Below are 16,817 nucleotides of genomic sequence, written 5' to 3' on the forward strand. Positions count from 1 at the left end.
CACCTCCTTCCCTCTCTCCTCTCACTCTCACATTACTCCCTCTGTCACCTCCTTCCCTCTCTCCTCTCTCCTCTCACTCTCACCTCACACACTCCCTCTCTCACCTCCTTCCCTCTCTCCTCTCACTCTCACGTTACTCCCTCTGTCACCTCCTTCCCTCTCTCCTCTCACGTCACACACTCCCTCTGTCACCTCCTTCCCTCTCACCTCCTTCCCTCTCTCCTCTCTCCTCTCACTCTCACGTTACTCCCCCTCTCACCTCCTTCCCTCTCTCCTCTCACTCTCACGTTACTCCCTCTGTCACCTCCTTCCCTCTCTCCTCTCACTCTCACGTCACTCCCTCTCTCACCTCCTTCCCTATGGAAATTTCCATGAAGGCTTTAAATATCCCTGAGAATCTGGGGAGTTTGAAGCGCTCCCTTATCTCTCCTTAATCATGCAGGAGGCAGTGAAGCATTATGGGTATAGGTGTGTGCGTGGATCTGTGCCTTTTGTTTCTGCGCTCGCTTAATCTGTCAGATACCAAATGGTGATTAGCTCGAGGGCTGCGCACAAGTCAGGCGCCGCAAATTACAGGCCTCAGAGGATGAGGAGGTCAGGGGAGAAGCAGATGAGGTACAGCATGACCGGCAGTGTTTCCAAATCCAACCTCAAACGTAAAAGATAACATCGCGTGTGTACGAGCGGGGATTTTCGGGGTGCGTGAGCCTGAAACGGGTCGAAATAAAAATAAAAACTGAACAAGGAAACGAAGCAGCGGATGTGGAACAACCCGAACCCGTGATGTGGATTAAAAAACTGGAAAATATCAAACAATCTTATTTACTCGGCCGTTTCTTTCATCTTAAAAGTTCAAAATCCAAATCACCCAAAGCTAATATTGTGTAACGCAGCGGTTCTCAAACTGTGGTGCACGCGCTCGTTCTTGTGCTACGTGAAGTGCTTTTCAGATTTGATTTTTTTTTTTGTCTTTATAGCGATTTTAGGCCGAGTAGAACCAGACCTGAGACCTATGTAGTTCTGTTATAGATGTGTACTTCGACGTGTACTTCAAAGTATACTTCGACGTGTTCTTAAAAGTGTTCTTCAAAGTGTACTTCGACGTGTACTTAAAACTGTACTTTGACGTGTACTTCGACGTGTTCTTAAAAGTGTTCTTCAAAGTGTACTTCGACATGTTCTTCAAAGTGTACTTCAAAGTGTACTTCAAAGTGTACTTCAAAGTGTACTTCGACGTGTAGTGTTAGTCTTCTTCTTGTACTTGGGCGACAGTAGCTCAGTTGGCAGCGTGTTCGTCCACTGATCCACAGGTTGTCGGTGCGATTCCAGCTCCCACAGATGAATACTGTAGTTGTGTCCTTGGGCAAGACACTTAAACCTCCTCGCCCTCAGTGTTTGTGTATAAACATGTGAGTTTTTCCTTGACGTAACGCGCTTTTGAGTGACTTGAAGTTGCAGAAACGCTCCATAAAAACATCACCATTTACCATTTACTTCACGTTGCAACCCTGAAATTTCCCCTGTCAAATAAAAATGGCCGCCGCTGCTTCTCTCTCAAAGGTAATCACAGCCACCCTCAGCTTTACGACGAGCCGTACCTACAGGAAGTTCTATAGCGAGCCGTTCTCCGCGGCTAACGCTAAACAGTGACGGCACATAAACGGAGCGCAGAGCTGTAAATGGCCGTCTCAGCAGGTGGCGCTCTAACCCACGTCGACGCACACGTTAAACAAAGGCTGACATTAGTTAAAGCGAGCAGATGGTTTATATAGGGCGCAGCTAATAACACGGTATGCAGGAGCGCGTTTCTTTATGTTTACTCCGTCTCCGTGGGAGGTCGGCGCTCCGAGCTCGCTTAAGTACTTGTTTGGCTCTGTTGCTTCTCCCCACCTGTGCCTCCGCTCCGAGTCTGCTCTCTGTCATTCACACACCTATAGCAGTGCGGACAGACCCATAATGCACTGCCACAAGCCTCAGGGGGAGGAGAGGGGGAGGGGGCGCGGGGGGAGGGGGCACGGGGGGAGGGGGCGGGGGCAAACAGCGAGGCCTTTATCTCGCACTGGAATGTAGAAAATGTGGGAAACAATTGAGGAGCGAGAGGCCGAGTTCTTTGTGCGGTCGTTAGGTGGCAAAAGTTTTTTTCACCCGGGGAGAATGGATGGAAGACGGCGGGGGGGAGGGGGGTGGGGGTGGGGGTGGGGGTAGCGGTGGCGGCGGCGGGGGGGGGGTGGCAGAGGGAGCCGGGGGGGGGCTGATAGCGACGGTGGGTCTTTGAGAATGAGACAGAACAGGCTCCTTAACTGGGTTACAATTTGAGGGCAGATAGACGGCTTACACAATGCAGACAGAACCGAGACATGTGGAGAAAGAGGAGGAGGAGGTGGAGGAGGAGGTGGAGGAGATGGATGGACGTATTAGAGAGACTAAATGGCATGTTGATAAAAGGCCCGTGGATGTGGTCTGCGATGGAAGGAGCGTCTCCGAGCTCCGCCGTGTTCCATTAGAGACGTCAGTCAGAGGCAGAGCTGCTGGCCTCAGGATGCCCCCGAGTGTACGGAGGAAATGACGCACGAGACTGCAGCTGCTGAAGCCACGCCCACAGCCACACCCACCAGCCACACCCCTAACCACACCCTACAGACACACCCCTAACCACACATCCAAGCACAAACCCCAGTATAGAGAAAACAAGCAGAACGCACAAGACTGCAGCCTGAAGCCACACCCCTAACCACACCCTACATCCACACAGCCCCAGTCATACACCCAACCACACCTTACAGCCACACCCCCAACTACAGACCAAGCCACACCCCCAAGCCACACCCCCGAACGACACCCCTACCCACACACCCCAGTCACACACCCAACCCCACACCCTCGATCACACACTGCTTTTTCTGTAAAGTAACTGTAATCCACCAGTGGGGGGCGATGTTGACATTATCTTGACATTATCTTGACATTATCTTGACTTTATCTTGACATTATCTTGACATTTCTGTTGATTTTCAAATGATCAAAACTGTTCTGTATTTTTCAGTTGATGCTAAATTCACTTAAATGTGTTTTTATTTTAAATGAGCTTCAAACGTCAGTTTACCACAGACGTGCAGAAATGTTACTGTCTTTGTATTTTATGAATGAAATAAGTAATAATAATAATAAAATGCTAAGAAATGTCACTTTTTCCTCTTGTAAATTACACTGCAAATGAATTTTCAACTAATTGATAATTAATATTTTAACGTTGCATCTGTTTTGGCGTCAGTGCAAATATCACAGCAAAAAAAAAAGTCACGTCAAAGTATCACATGAAAAAATCTACATGAGTAAAAGTATTAAAGTACATGTTTAAAAATGTAGTTAAAGAGTAAAAAGTCAAAGTATTTCTCACAGATTTTGAGTCTTATAAAACTTCAAATGTGGTGATTTTGATGAAGATTTGAGCTGAATTTTGAATCAATGTTTTTTTTTTGTGGTTTTGTTTATTTTTGTCTCAGCCTTTTCAAATAATAATCAAAAATACCTTTACTTTTTAGTCCAGTTCATAAACGTAGTGGAGTAGAAAGTACAGATACTGCTCTCAAATGTATCTCTGAAGTAAAAGGAAAAAGTACACACTGTAAAATGTAGTTAAGTAAAGTACAGATACCTGAAAGTACAGTACTCTATTCTGTATCTCACTAATATTTGTACTGTTTTATTTAATTGTCATAATGTGCTGGTGGATCAAAAGATACAGACTCAGGATTAAAAAAAAAAGTAGTTTATTACAAAGAAAAATGCTGAAGCTGGTTGTTGGGAGCTGGGTCGGAGGCTGAGGTCCAAAAATGGATCTGAAGAGACGGAAAAAGACGAGAAAAACAAACTAAGTCCAACGAATTACATAACGAAGCAATAACTTAACGATGTGGCAGCAGGGTCCTTGAGCTCCAGAGGGTGTAACTCGATTGCTGATTGGCTGCAGGTGTGAAGTGGGCGGTGCCAGAGTCTCCGCCCAGCTCCAGGTACAAAAGTGAGCGCAGAAACACGGGGAAAAAACTGGAATTCTGACATAAAGACAAGAAAATGTTTGTAATATTCTTGATCTGCTGGTCAGTGTCACGTCTGATGCTTTTCAAAATTATCCTTTGATTAAAAAAAAGACCTTTGTTTTGTTTTCTTTTGGTGAAATACTGAGCTATTAGCGTTAGCGTTAGCATCCCCCTCGCGCTGCACTTACTGATGCCGTTGTAAATAGACGTGCAAATGGTATTAAAGCAACGATTCATTAGCCCTGACATTAAAGCGCTAATCAATACGGCTGCATTAAACTATTAAGGGGGTTACACGTCTCACACACACACACACACAGTCACAGCGTGCGCTTTCGTATCCCCACAAACCGCTCGTCTCGTCAGTGGCGGTGCATCCCGACGCTCCGGTCTGCAGCGCCGCATCACAAAAACAAGCACCTCCATCACAGCTGTTTGAACGAGGGACAGATTTAATTAGTGCATAGGTTGATTTGAGTCGAGGAAAACACACTCACAGACGAGCACAAACAAAACGCGCTCTGTGTGTCTTTATCGAGTCTCGTCGCTTTTGTTTTCACGCTAATACTGTACGCCGGAAAGTACTCAAGTAAAAGTAAAAGTATCTGTGTAAAATGTGCACAAAATGGACTCCTTTGAGCTGTAAAAACGTGTTATAATGTTGTTATATCATCAAAAACAGACCTGGAGTTGTGTTTTTTGTGTTTTGTTTCATTCACACATGTTTGAGTCACACTTTATTATTAGTCTGTGACATCTCCAAAGCTTAAAACGCTCTGTTCCACCTTGTGATGTCATGAAGAAGGAGTTTTCTTCAAGTTAACTCCTCCTACTTTGATCTTTAGTTCATTCAAGTGGCAACTCCAGGAGCGGAAATGATCCAAATGATTCTAGAAATGAAGGTGTGTGGAGTTTAAAAACACAGTGGAGCACTTCCTGTATCACCACATGATGACATCACAAGGTGGAACAGAGCGTTTTTTTTCAGTTTGGGAGAAGAACTCAGCCTAAATCTGCAGGTTTGTGTGTTAAACATGTGAGAATGAAACACAAAAACACAACTCCAGGTCTGTTTGTGACAAGGAAACATTAAAACACATCAGAAAACAGCATTTCTTCACTGTCTGCATTGAAATGGAGCAAAGGATCATGGTCTGTGTAGTTCTCTCTGTCTTTTTAGGTTTTATTGCTGCAGCTGGAGCTTATAGTTCAATATATTGTGAAAGCCCATGATGTCACTGTGACCTTTGACGATACGACATCATGATATTTTGATCAGAAAATGATAGAATACGGAACCTTTAAAGACTAAAAGTTCCGTTTTTTCTGTCTGTTTTTATTTGTATGTTTTTGTTTTGCTCAAATTCTGAACGTGTGAAAAATAAACTCAGCCTTTTCAGCAGGTCTCAGACTAAAGGAAAAACACTTTTACTTTTCAGTCCTGTTCAGAAACGTAGCGGAGTAGAAAGTACAGATACTGCTCTCAAATGTACTCAAGTAAAAGTAAAAAAATATCCAGATTCTTAAATTGTTTACTTAAGTACAGTACTTTTACGTCTGCTCTGTGACTTTCATTCGTGCATTTATCGTCCTGTTTACTATCAACTTCCTTGCAATAAATCACAAATAGAACAATATATTTTAGGGCTGAATATTTTAGCGACAGTACAGACATTTTTGTTATTTTTTTTGTCATATGAAAAGATTTAAGCTGTAAAAGGTTAAATATAATAAGTAACTTTTGCGCCTAATTACTGCTATTTGTGCTGCAGCTCGTCCCTTTAAGAGTCATCGTGGTGTAAAGTCGTTTCATTATCATCACGTATATCTTCTGTAGTGATACGCCGCGCTTCAAATCGTGTTACCGCGACGCATCCGCACCTTTAAAGCAAATTAGGCTGAGGTAATGTTTGCGCTGTCAGGCTTCACATCACAAGCTAATTAAATTTTCGGCTTTTTTGTATTTTCACAACAGCAGGCCTGGCCCAGTGGTACGCAGCAAATCCTTCTGCCTCCAGCCTGGCAGCAGCTCACCCACACCTCAGTCCAGCACGCCACCGTCATCCCCGAGACCATGGGCGGCACCCAGCCCCTCGCCAACTGGAGGTAAGTGTTTTTGAGAGAGTCTGAGGATCCTCCCGGCACGATTCCCTCCAGCAAACTGAATCCGTCGTGTGTTTTAAGCGCTCAGTTTGATACGGCTCGTTCAGGGCGAAGGGAAATTAACGAGAGAAATGAGTCTGGACCAGAGACGGTGTAGAAAAGTGCGACGTCACCACAGCTTCAGCGCCAAATGAAGCTCATCGAGGCCAGAGCAGGTGTAGCGGCGAGTCTGGAGCAGAGTTTCACGTTTGTAAGTCTGACCAGGAGTATCATAGCAACCAAAGAGCCAATCAGGAGCGAGACTGTTGCCCCTTCACTTAGCAACGCTGTCAATCAAACCTGTTGCTAACGCTAACAGGAGCGACCTCGGGGAAAGAAGGACCTGATTTGTCTGTTATTAATGTTCAGATCTTGATTTACAGACACAATAGTGAAATAAAAACCCCAGGATCATGTAGAGGGTTAATACGAACATTTAAGACCAAAATGAGTCTGAAGGGGTCAGTTAAAAAAAAAAAACCCTCAAAATAACAAACAATAAATAAATGAAATCAAAATAACAAAAAACAAAATAACAAATAATAAATAAATGAACTCAAAATAATAAAAAAAAGTAAAAATAAAAAAAAAAACACAAAAAACTCAAAATAACTGAAATAAAACCCTCAAAATAACTAAATAAATAACTAAATAAATAAATAAATGATTTCAAAATGACCTAAGCAAAAGAAAACCCCCCAAAAAACCCTCAATAACTAAAAAAAATTAGATAAAACGTGTGATTTGTCTGTTATTAATGTTCATATTTACAGACACAATAGTGAAATAAAAACCCCAGGATCATGTAGAGGGTTAATACGAACATTTAAGAACAAAATGACGATGCCAAGACCCAAAATTTTGTTACTTCTACACAGAAAATCTACACATGGTAAATATTGACCTCAAAATAATATTATTCCAGTTTTCATATGTTGAAACTACAGATCGATATTGTAATTATTGTAATACATCTGGAGGACACAGCCTGGTTCAAAGTTTAAGACATGAGGAGACAGTTTTTCAATAGAAAGTGAATTGGGGCTAGAGTCAATGGAGCAGGAAGTGTGCACATGATCACTTCCTGTTTGGAGCACAGTGGTTAGCGCGTTAGCTTTGTCTGTTTACATATACCGTATTTTCTGGAGTATAAGTCGCACCAGCCGAAAAACGCAGAATAATGAAGAAAGAAACATATTCCACGTATAAATTGCAACTTATACTCCGGAAAATACAGTAGAGTCTTTGTTCTTGTCTCTGGTGAATCGCCCTGAGGTCTGATGGGTGATTGACAGGTGGATTAGCCCGTCAGAGACAGACACCTCTGTATCAGAACAAACATGGACGCTCAGCAGGAAAAAAGAAAGGAAAAATATCACAGGGGACTGAAAAACATGGTGGATTTCTGCAGAATCAATGAGCAAAGCACCAATTCTGTTAAACTGAGGTGAGAATGTGATTTTGTTGTAAGTTGTAGGTGACCAATGAGCTTCGTTTGACGTTTCACTGTAATAATCCAGATTGTACTGACACAGAGGGAGTGGAGCTCAGACCCGTATCCGTCTGTACAACAACAAAATAGAGAGAAATATAAGTCTGGACTTGCAGCGCTGTCCACACAAACTGAGTGCTTTTTGAATCACTGGCCCCACATGAACAGCAGTGCTTTCATAAGAGCAGCTCCTCCGCGGGGACAGTATATGTGCGTGTCGCCGCGTCACAGCGAGCGGCGCCTGTCACCACGATGACTCGATAAATGGATAGATGGATGGGACGAGGCGGTCTGCAGGGAGAAAAGGACAAATCAGGTATGTAATGTGTGTTTGGAGCACAGCGGGGCCGAGCACACTCAAATTCATCCGGAGGAGTCCGTGTGCGACCCGGGCCGACCGCGGTCCCTCAGCCCCCCTCGCTCCGTCTCTGTCCAGTGGCAGCTCCGGAGTCCTGGGAGACCATTGGGAAAGTGTCGCACTTCCTCTGCAGAGCGATCGCTCCAGCTGCTGGTGTCAGCTCCTCTGCCCTCCCTCCCTGCTCTCACTCATCTGTTCTCTGCCCCCATCGGTTTTGTTTGGAAGTTACCTGCTGCCACCTGGTGGTAGATTTGTGAAAAAATATATATATACCAGGAGATTTTTTATCTGTAGTTGTTTCCTTCAGGTCCCTTCAGCCTCAGCCTCAACGGCGACATCTGTGGCAACAAATTCCAGACAAATGAACTGTCTGCACTTATCGTGGTTCAGATGTTCGATCTTTAATTGTCTTTAAGAATATATTTAATCTACTTTTGATAAATTATGAGTAACACAATATGAGATGTCTGATTAATAAATGCCTTGTGTTTTACAGGAATTCCCATCCCCACGGCAGCCATTACAATCCCATCATGCAACAGCCGGCCTTGTTGGCGGGTCACGTCACGCTCCCGTCCAACCAGACGCTGAACGTGGGAGTCGCTCATGTCATGAGGCAGCCCTCCACCAACAACAACTCCTCATCCAAGAAGAACAAGCAGCACCAGATGTCCACCAGGTAATAACACCCCAGGTCTGACACCCCAGGTCTGACACTCCAGGTCTGACACTCCAGGTCTGACACTCCAGGTCTGACACTCCAGGTCTGACACTCCAGGTCTGACACTCCAGGTCTGACACTCCAGGTCTGACACTCCAGGTCTGACACTCCAGGTCTGACACTCCAGGTCTGACACTCCAGGTCTGACACTCCAGGTCTGACACTCCAGGTCTGACACTCCAGGTCTGACACTCCAGGTCTGACACTCCAGGTCTGACACTCCAGGTCTGACACTCCAGGTCTGACACTCCAGGTCTGACACTCCAGGTCTGACACTCCACAAAACAAACATGGATCTAGTTCTGGAGTTCTGCAGTGATCGCCCACATAATTTTTCGCTCCACAAATATAGACCTTGGCTCCAGATTGTCCCTTTACCTGCTCCGGAGCTTCACTTGGAGCTGAAGCTGTGGTGACGTCAAACTCACTCGGTCCAAACACTCACGTTGTAAAATTCTAGACTTTTAACTCTTTCAATGATGTAACTCCTCTCTTCCTCAGAAACATGTCGTCGTACGAGGTGTCGTCGTCCCAGGCGGTGCTCTCGCCTCAGCGCTCTAAGAGAGTGAAGGAGAACACCCCTCCTCGATGTGCCGTGGTGCAGAACGGACCCTCCTCCAACTGCCCCGCGTCCCAGGGCTGTGGCGGCGGAGGGTGGGGTCAGAGTCAGCCCGAGCAGGCGTCCAGCACCACCAGGGACCACCAGAGCCACGTACCCCGACAGACCATCATCATCCCGGACACGCCCAGCCCTGCGGTCAGCATCATCACCATCAGCAGCGACACGGACGAGGAAGACGAGCACAAGCAAAGCAATAGGTAGATTTTCATTTGTTTTGTCTGATCAAAAACACATTAAACGTATTTTCATTTCTTGAACATAAACTAGAAATACTCTGAGTAAATGCCATTTAAACAAAGTCTGAACTCTGCTCCAAAAACGCATTTAACTCATCGACAACTGGATTTAAATAAAAAATGGGCGATTATCTTTCAGCTGCAACAAGTTATTTAACCCAAACTGGTGTAAAGAGCTGCGTCTCTTTAACATGTGGAAAGACACATCCCGCGGTCATGGAAAAGATGTTTGAGAAAGGTCAAATTACTGGCATCTAGCAGAGAAAACATCTAAGGAGAAGCACAAACTACTAAAATTGGGAAGAAATGTGGCTGGAAAAACATCCTGAATGATCGTGATCGGCAACACTTAAACTTTTGGTGAAATAAAATCGAAGAAAAACAACAGTAGAATCAGGGCTGTGTTTAAAAGTGAAAATAAGAGCATTTTTTAATTTCCAATGAAATATAAGAATGTGTGACCTTTTTTTATGTGGGTAAACTGGTGGTTCAGGATGTGATGACGTCTTACTCCCAGATGGGGGAGCAGTTTTCTCTAGTGATTTAACTTTGTACTTTAGCACGAAATATCCAAAAGGTAAAATCACAAATGCTGGACTTGATCATTTCTATGAGAACTCACTGTATTCCCACAGAAAAATGCATTTGAACAATATTTATTTTAGCTTCTCTACATCTGTGTTAAATATTATTGAGCTGTAGAAAGTTCAGCGTAAGAAAAAAATGTTAAGAATTGGTGTAGATCTAATACTTTTGTTAACTAAAGCTGGGAGATAGAATAGATAATGTTCAAAAACACCATTCTGCTGCTCATAGTTTGTGTTTTACTGTGTCCCAAAACCAAAAACATAACATAAAAAACATATTAAAATTCAAATAAACCAAATAAAGACTACACAATTATTTTTATACGTAGAATACTTCAGTTTTTGTTGTTGTTTTAATATTTATCATTAGCATTAGCGTTAGCACTGAGACACAAACACGTCTCTTTCTAAACTCAGAAGTGTCTCTGGTGAAGGATTAGTTTTATTTTGTGGAGTGTTTAACATGTCGTCAGTTGCCGTGTCTCGAGCAAAGCGTGAGCAGAGCAGACGCCGCGCACTTCTGTATCCCATCATGCATTTCTGTATCCGTTCATGCACCGCACGTCACTTCTTCTGCAGGAGAAACCGTCGGCCTTTGTGGTCCACGGAGGAGCGTCCTGTTCACGCTACCAACGACGTCCACCTGCAGCTCCCTGTCCACTGCCTGAGCTTTAAATATTTATTAATTTTAGTGCGACTCAAAAAAAACAAAACAACCTTCATAGCGATAAAACTAGACAGGACGTAGTGACACTCACAGTGAGGTTGGGGGCGCTGTTGTGCACTGAGCCTGAAGAGTGCGTCAGAATTCTATAACAGACTTTGCCTTTAAAGTGACAAAAATCCAGACGCTTTGACCCAGTTTATGGTTAATATCTCCGTTATCTCAACTTCATTGTCTCATTGTGTCGCTTAGATAATTTTGAGCTCAACCCGGAACAAAAATCTGCTTCAAAATCTACTGATTGATTGACGAATTGATCATTTCTTTTAAAAAACAAACTGTAAATTCCCCGTGTACAGAACGTTATATCAACCGTCGCCCTCCATGTGAAGCTGCAACATCAAACTCTATAATTTACTCGATCCTCCAGAGAGAAGTGGCATTGTCCAAACAAATACATCAAAAATAAAACACATTCTCATGCAAATTGTGAAGCAAATTGTGTTTTCTCTGCTAAACGTATAAAAAGCCTGTTATTTTACACTGGGACTGATGTGTTATTCATTCCACATATTTTAATAACGTGCTGCATATTTTCTGAATCATCTTTTCTTCTCCTTGTAGCTCATCTTCAAAACATAGAAAGAACGTCATTAGCTGCGTGACGGTCCACGATTCCCCGGAGTCCGACTGCTCCAGCCACAACAGCCCGTACGCCGTGGATTCCCGGACCGCCGCCAACAACAACAACAATCAAAACAATCACACGTACGACACCAAGACCACCATCCTGGACAACTACAACAACGGCAACCCCCGCACCATCATCATCCCCCCCCTCAAGTCACAGAACAACGAGGCGTCAACCAACGAGTGCGAACGCCTCATGCCAGGTACAAACCACATGACTGTAGACCATTGTGTCGTGCGTCCTGATTGGCTGTTGGACTGTAGACCATTGTGTCGTGCGTCCTGATTGGCTGTTGGACTGTAGACCATTGTGTCGTGCGTCCTGATTGGCTGTTGGACTGTAGACCATTGTGGCGTGCGTCCTGATTGGCTGTTGGACTGTAGACCATTGTCCATCAGTCTCCTCCGTGCCGTGTCTCCTGTCCAGTACAGAATGTGTTCAGACAAATTTACATAAACGTTGGATCTCAGTGTGACTCTGAAGTGCTGTACGTTTGCGATTTGTTTTCTCCCCGACAAAACCCACAATGTCGATGAAACGTTCTGCACCGACAAAGACGCCTACGAAGGTTTGAACTTTGAGAGAGTTTAAACGAGAGAGAAATGTGAGAAAATGTTAACGTCTGTGTGAGAAAAGTGTATAAAGTGTGTGGTGAGGGGTTTTACAGACAAAAACAGAGAGAATAATGTAAAAAATAAAGATGATACTCGTGCATTTCACCTAATGTGGGTTATTTTTAGAAGGTGGCTCATGATCACTTCCTGTTTGAAACGCGGTGGCTAGCAGGTTAGCTATGTCCATTTATATAAACAGTCTATGGCACAAATCACAAGTTATTTAACCAAATCTGTCACATGAGATCAGTAGAAGAGGTGGACAATAGTGACAAAAGTGCATATGTTGATTATTTGCAGTGTTTCTCGTAATAATCCCTCAAAAATCTGCTGAAATATTCCTGTAAACGTCACAGTAAATGGTAAAAACACTGAAAATGAGGTGGGTTAAGTGTGTTTTGCCCAAGGACACAACACCAGCGTTCATCTGTGGGAGCTGGAATCGCACCGCCGACCTGTGGATCCGTGGACAAACGCTCTACCAACTGAGCCACGGTCGTTACGTTTGTGGCTTAAATAAAACGAACCACAAAAGTAAAAATATGGCTTTGTCAGATCTGAAAAAACACACAGTACTGCAGTTTTTTAATCCGCTCCTTCTGCTGTTTTTGCTTTTTATTTTATTTTTTTATTTTTGTTTTTATAGACAATACAAACCTGTCCAAAACTTTACTGCAGTATTCAACTTTTTCATGTAACATTCACTTTAAGACACTGTGTTTTTCCTTCGCAGAACCTATGAACCATCAGAACTCATCGTACAAATATAAAACCTCCAACGGCGTCGTGTCTGGCAGTAATCACATACAGGGCGGAGTCCCGGGAGGTGGAGCCTATCGTCAGCAGCGCACAGGGCCACACCCACTTCAGCAACAGCCGCTTAATCTCAGCCAGGTACTGTCCAGGTGAAACGTAATCTGGGACTTTATGTTTGAAAAGTTTCAAAATGTCGTCATCGAGGCGAATTTTGAAGCAAAAACAGAACTTTGACTTTTCACTTCTTTATTTATTTTAAAAGTCTTTTTTATCAGTGGATAGTATTTATATTGTGTGACTTTTTTTAAATAACGTAACAAAATTAGCCCAAACACATAAAACCACAAACTACAGACAGAAATGAGACATACAGATAATAATAATAATAATAATAATAATAATAATAATAATAATAATAATAATAATAATAATAATAATAAATAAGTGCTTAAATATGAATAAATAAGTAAATTAAAATGTAAAAAATAAAAATTATAATACTAAAATATATATTTTTAAAGCTGTGTAATATTACTCCACTTCAATTTAAAAGTGCACCGTGTAACTTTTCTGGTGCGTCTCCGCGGAGATGTTTTACCGAGAGTGTTCCACCGTCTGGCATTTTAAAACGGTTCATACGACGTTGTTTTCTGATCTGTATGACCTGCAGATTTAGGCTGAGTTCTTCTCTCAAACTGAAAATGCTCTGTTCCACCTTGTGATGTCATCATGTGGTGCTACAGGAAGTGCTCCACTGTGTTTTTAAACTCCACACACCTTCATTTCTAGAATCATTTGGATCATTTCAGTCCTGGAGTTGCCTCTTATCTCGACTGAACTAAAGGTAAAAGGAGCTGTTCACCTGAAAACTCCCACTTGATGACATCACAAGGTGGAACGTCGCATTTTGAGCCTTGGAGATGTAACAGACGAATAATAAAGTGTTAAACGTGTGTGAATGAAACAAAACACAACTCCAGGTCTGTTTTTTGATGCTCTAACAACATTAAAACAGGACTTAACGCTCACTAGAGTCTGTTTTGTGTCATATCAGACTTAAATTGATCGGAAAATGTGTTTTCACTGCTCAAAACCTGTAAATTCCTTCTGTGAATGGGCCTGATCGTTTCCATGGACACAGACACATTTAATGCCTCACAGTGGAACATTTTCTACAGACAAACATGTGATTTACCCTCTGCGTTTCAGTGTATTAGCTCTTTAGTCTTTGAGCTTCTTTCTCCTGTCGTCCCGGTTCATGAATCCAACGTCGGCCATTTTGAATACAGCAGAATAGATTACGGCGAGTGTGTATGAAGTAGTCTCGTTGTTAGCGCTACAATACTGCGTTGAGTAATTGCGAGCTGTGAGATATCATCATGTGGAATATTATCTCCCCCTCTCTTAGTCTGAATAAAGATAAGTGAATACATGAATAGTAATAGAATCCATTTAAATGCTAAATACAAGTGCCAGTCTGCACTTCTGCACCAACACAAACACTGTGATTATTAAGGGTTTAGTACATAATCTATGAAGTCTGCGGTTACTTTGACCTTGTTTACGTCAGGACTGTACAATAATATAAAAAAACAGCACATTTTACGCTGTTTTCTCATCTGTTTTATTATAATGTCGTTTCCTCGTCACACACAGACCTGGAGTTGTGTTTTTTTCGTTTCATTCACACAAGTTTAACACACAAACCTACAGATTTTTTTAAAGTTCTTTCAAACTGAAAGAAAACACTCCGGTCCACCTCGTGATGTCATCATGTGGCGTTTAGAAACATGAGGTTAGGCCCGTGGGTTCGTTACGGGTTAAATACACGTCAGTTTTAATTTTCTGTGTGTGAAGTTTGTTCAGAAATGTTCGTTTAACCCCCAAAAAAATAAAAAAGAATTAAAGTGATGTCAGATCTTGGCATATACTTTTTTTAATTAAACGGCCCTTATTCTGCTATTTTCTGATCTATGTTATAATGTTTTTTCCTCATCACAAACAGACCAGACACTGAAAACACTCTGTTCCACCTTGTGATGTCATCATGTGGTGATACAGGAAGTGCTCCGCTGTGTTTTTAAACTCCACACACCTTCATTTATAGAAGCATTGGATCATTTCAGCTCTGGAGTTGTCTCTTATCTCGACTGAACTGAAGGTAAAAGGAGGCGAAGTTAACATGAAAACTACCACTTGATGACATCACAAGGTGGAACGTCGCATTTTGAGCTTTGTAGATGTTACAGACAAATAATAAAGTGTGACTCAAACATGTGAATGAAACAAAACACAACTCCAGGTCTGTTTTTGATGAGGTAACAACATTAGAACATGGATTAAAGCTACAAGAGTCAGTTTTGTGTGATACAGAACCTTTAAACGTCTCCAAAGCTCGAAATGTCTGTTCCACCTTGTGATGTCATGAAGTGGTAGTTTTCAAGTGAACAGCTCCTTTTACCTTTAGTTCTGTCGAGAGAAGTGGCTGTTCCAGGTCTGAAATAATCTAAATGAAGGTGTGTGAAGTTTAAAAACACAGTGGAGCACTTCCTGTATCACCACATGATGACATCACAAGGTGGAACACAGTGTTTTCTGTGTGTGAAACATGTGAGAATGAAACAAAACACAACTCCAGGTCTGTTTTTGAGGACATACCTTTAGAACGCGGCTTAAATCTCACAAAAGTCCATTTTTCGTAATATCGGACCTTTAACCACGCCCATCACGTTCGCGTCATCATTCGTTCTCTTTCCTCCGCAGGCGCAGCAGCACATGGTCGCCGAGCGCAACGGAGGTCACCGTCGACAACAGGCCTACATCGCCCCCACCATCGCCCCCCAGCCGCCCTACTCATTTCACCACAACAGCCCCTCCCACGCGCCCAACGTCCACCCGCACCTGGCCGCGACGCACCTGTCCAGCCAGCCTCACCTTTACACCTACGCGGGCCCCACGGCTTTAGGCTCCACCGGGACCGTCGCCCACCTGGTGGCGTCGCAGGGGTCCGGGCGGCACGCCGTCCACCAGCACGGCACCTACCCCCCCGGCATCGTTCACCAGGTGCCCGTGTCCATGAACCACCGGGTGCTGCCCTCGCCGACGCTCCACCACGGCCAGTACCAGGCTCAGTTTGCACATCAGGCCTACATCAGCGCCTCGCCCGCCTCCACGGTCTACACTGGATACCCGCTGAGCCCCACCAAGGTCAACCAGTACCCGTACCTCTAGAGACCACCACGACTGTGCTCCAAACGGGCCACTGGCTGCGGGACGGGTGTTTTATTTCCACCAAACGATACGATATCCCATAGAAACGCTGTATTTCTCGAGCTGGGGGTGTTTTACATGCACCTCTATGGGCGGTTCAACAGTTGCCGTGGTGACGCAGTGTACACGTAAACAAAAAACTGCCAAAAATGTTTTACTATAATCTAAAAAGTCAACAAAATGTATTTAAATAACACGTTTGCAGGAGGCTGTGATCCATCCGAGCGTTTATAATCCCGTTTAAGAGTTTGATTTTCAACTAAAACGTGAGAACAACTATCTGGAAAACTGTTGGCTAACGCTAATGCTAACGCTAGCTAGCTTGTGACAGTAATTTTACATGTGAGCGACTTGTTTAACTGCACAAATCAGCTCCAACCGAGTCGGCTCTTTCTGGTCAGATTGCGCCAAAAATAAAGCTCAAATTAAAGTCTAACGGAACTTCAGACAGAGCAGTGCTTCCTGTTAGCTTCACACGCCCTGGGAATGTTGACGACCATGGTAACGAAACTGTCGGTACGTTTGTGTAGAGTGTAATTTTAGTATTTTAGTAGACGCCCATTATAATTATAAATTCCACCTCAGAAAGCAAAACACGTTTGAAATAATAATAATAATAATAATAAT

At 43.3% G+C, this 16,817-nt stretch overlaps 1 protein-coding gene across 1 annotated transcript in view; it reads left to right on the forward strand.

Annotated features, from left to right (window-relative positions):
• Window positions 1-16,326, forward strand: part of hipk2 (homeodomain interacting protein kinase 2) — a 176,245-nt gene extending 159,919 nt beyond the window's left edge. The window contains exons 10-15 of the mRNA XM_033967831.2: window positions 6,013-6,143; window positions 8,526-8,708; window positions 9,252-9,569; window positions 11,484-11,752; window positions 12,898-13,058; window positions 15,684-16,326. Of these exons, the coding sequence (XP_033823722.1) occupies window positions 6,013-6,143; window positions 8,526-8,708; window positions 9,252-9,569; window positions 11,484-11,752; window positions 12,898-13,058; window positions 15,684-16,151 (1,530 nt within the window). The 3' untranslated portion in view covers window positions 16,152-16,326. The remainder of the gene's footprint in view (window positions 1-6,012; window positions 6,144-8,525; window positions 8,709-9,251; window positions 9,570-11,483; window positions 11,753-12,897; window positions 13,059-15,683) is intronic.
• The last annotated feature ends 491 nt before the right edge of the window (window positions 16,327-16,817 follow it).

The sequence above is a fragment of the Periophthalmus magnuspinnatus genome, chromosome 6 (genome assembly GCF_009829125.3).
Source record: "Periophthalmus magnuspinnatus isolate fPerMag1 chromosome 6, fPerMag1.2.pri, whole genome shotgun sequence".
In the NCBI taxonomy this organism is placed as follows: domain Eukaryota; kingdom Metazoa; phylum Chordata; class Actinopteri; order Gobiiformes; family Gobiidae; genus Periophthalmus; species Periophthalmus magnuspinnatus.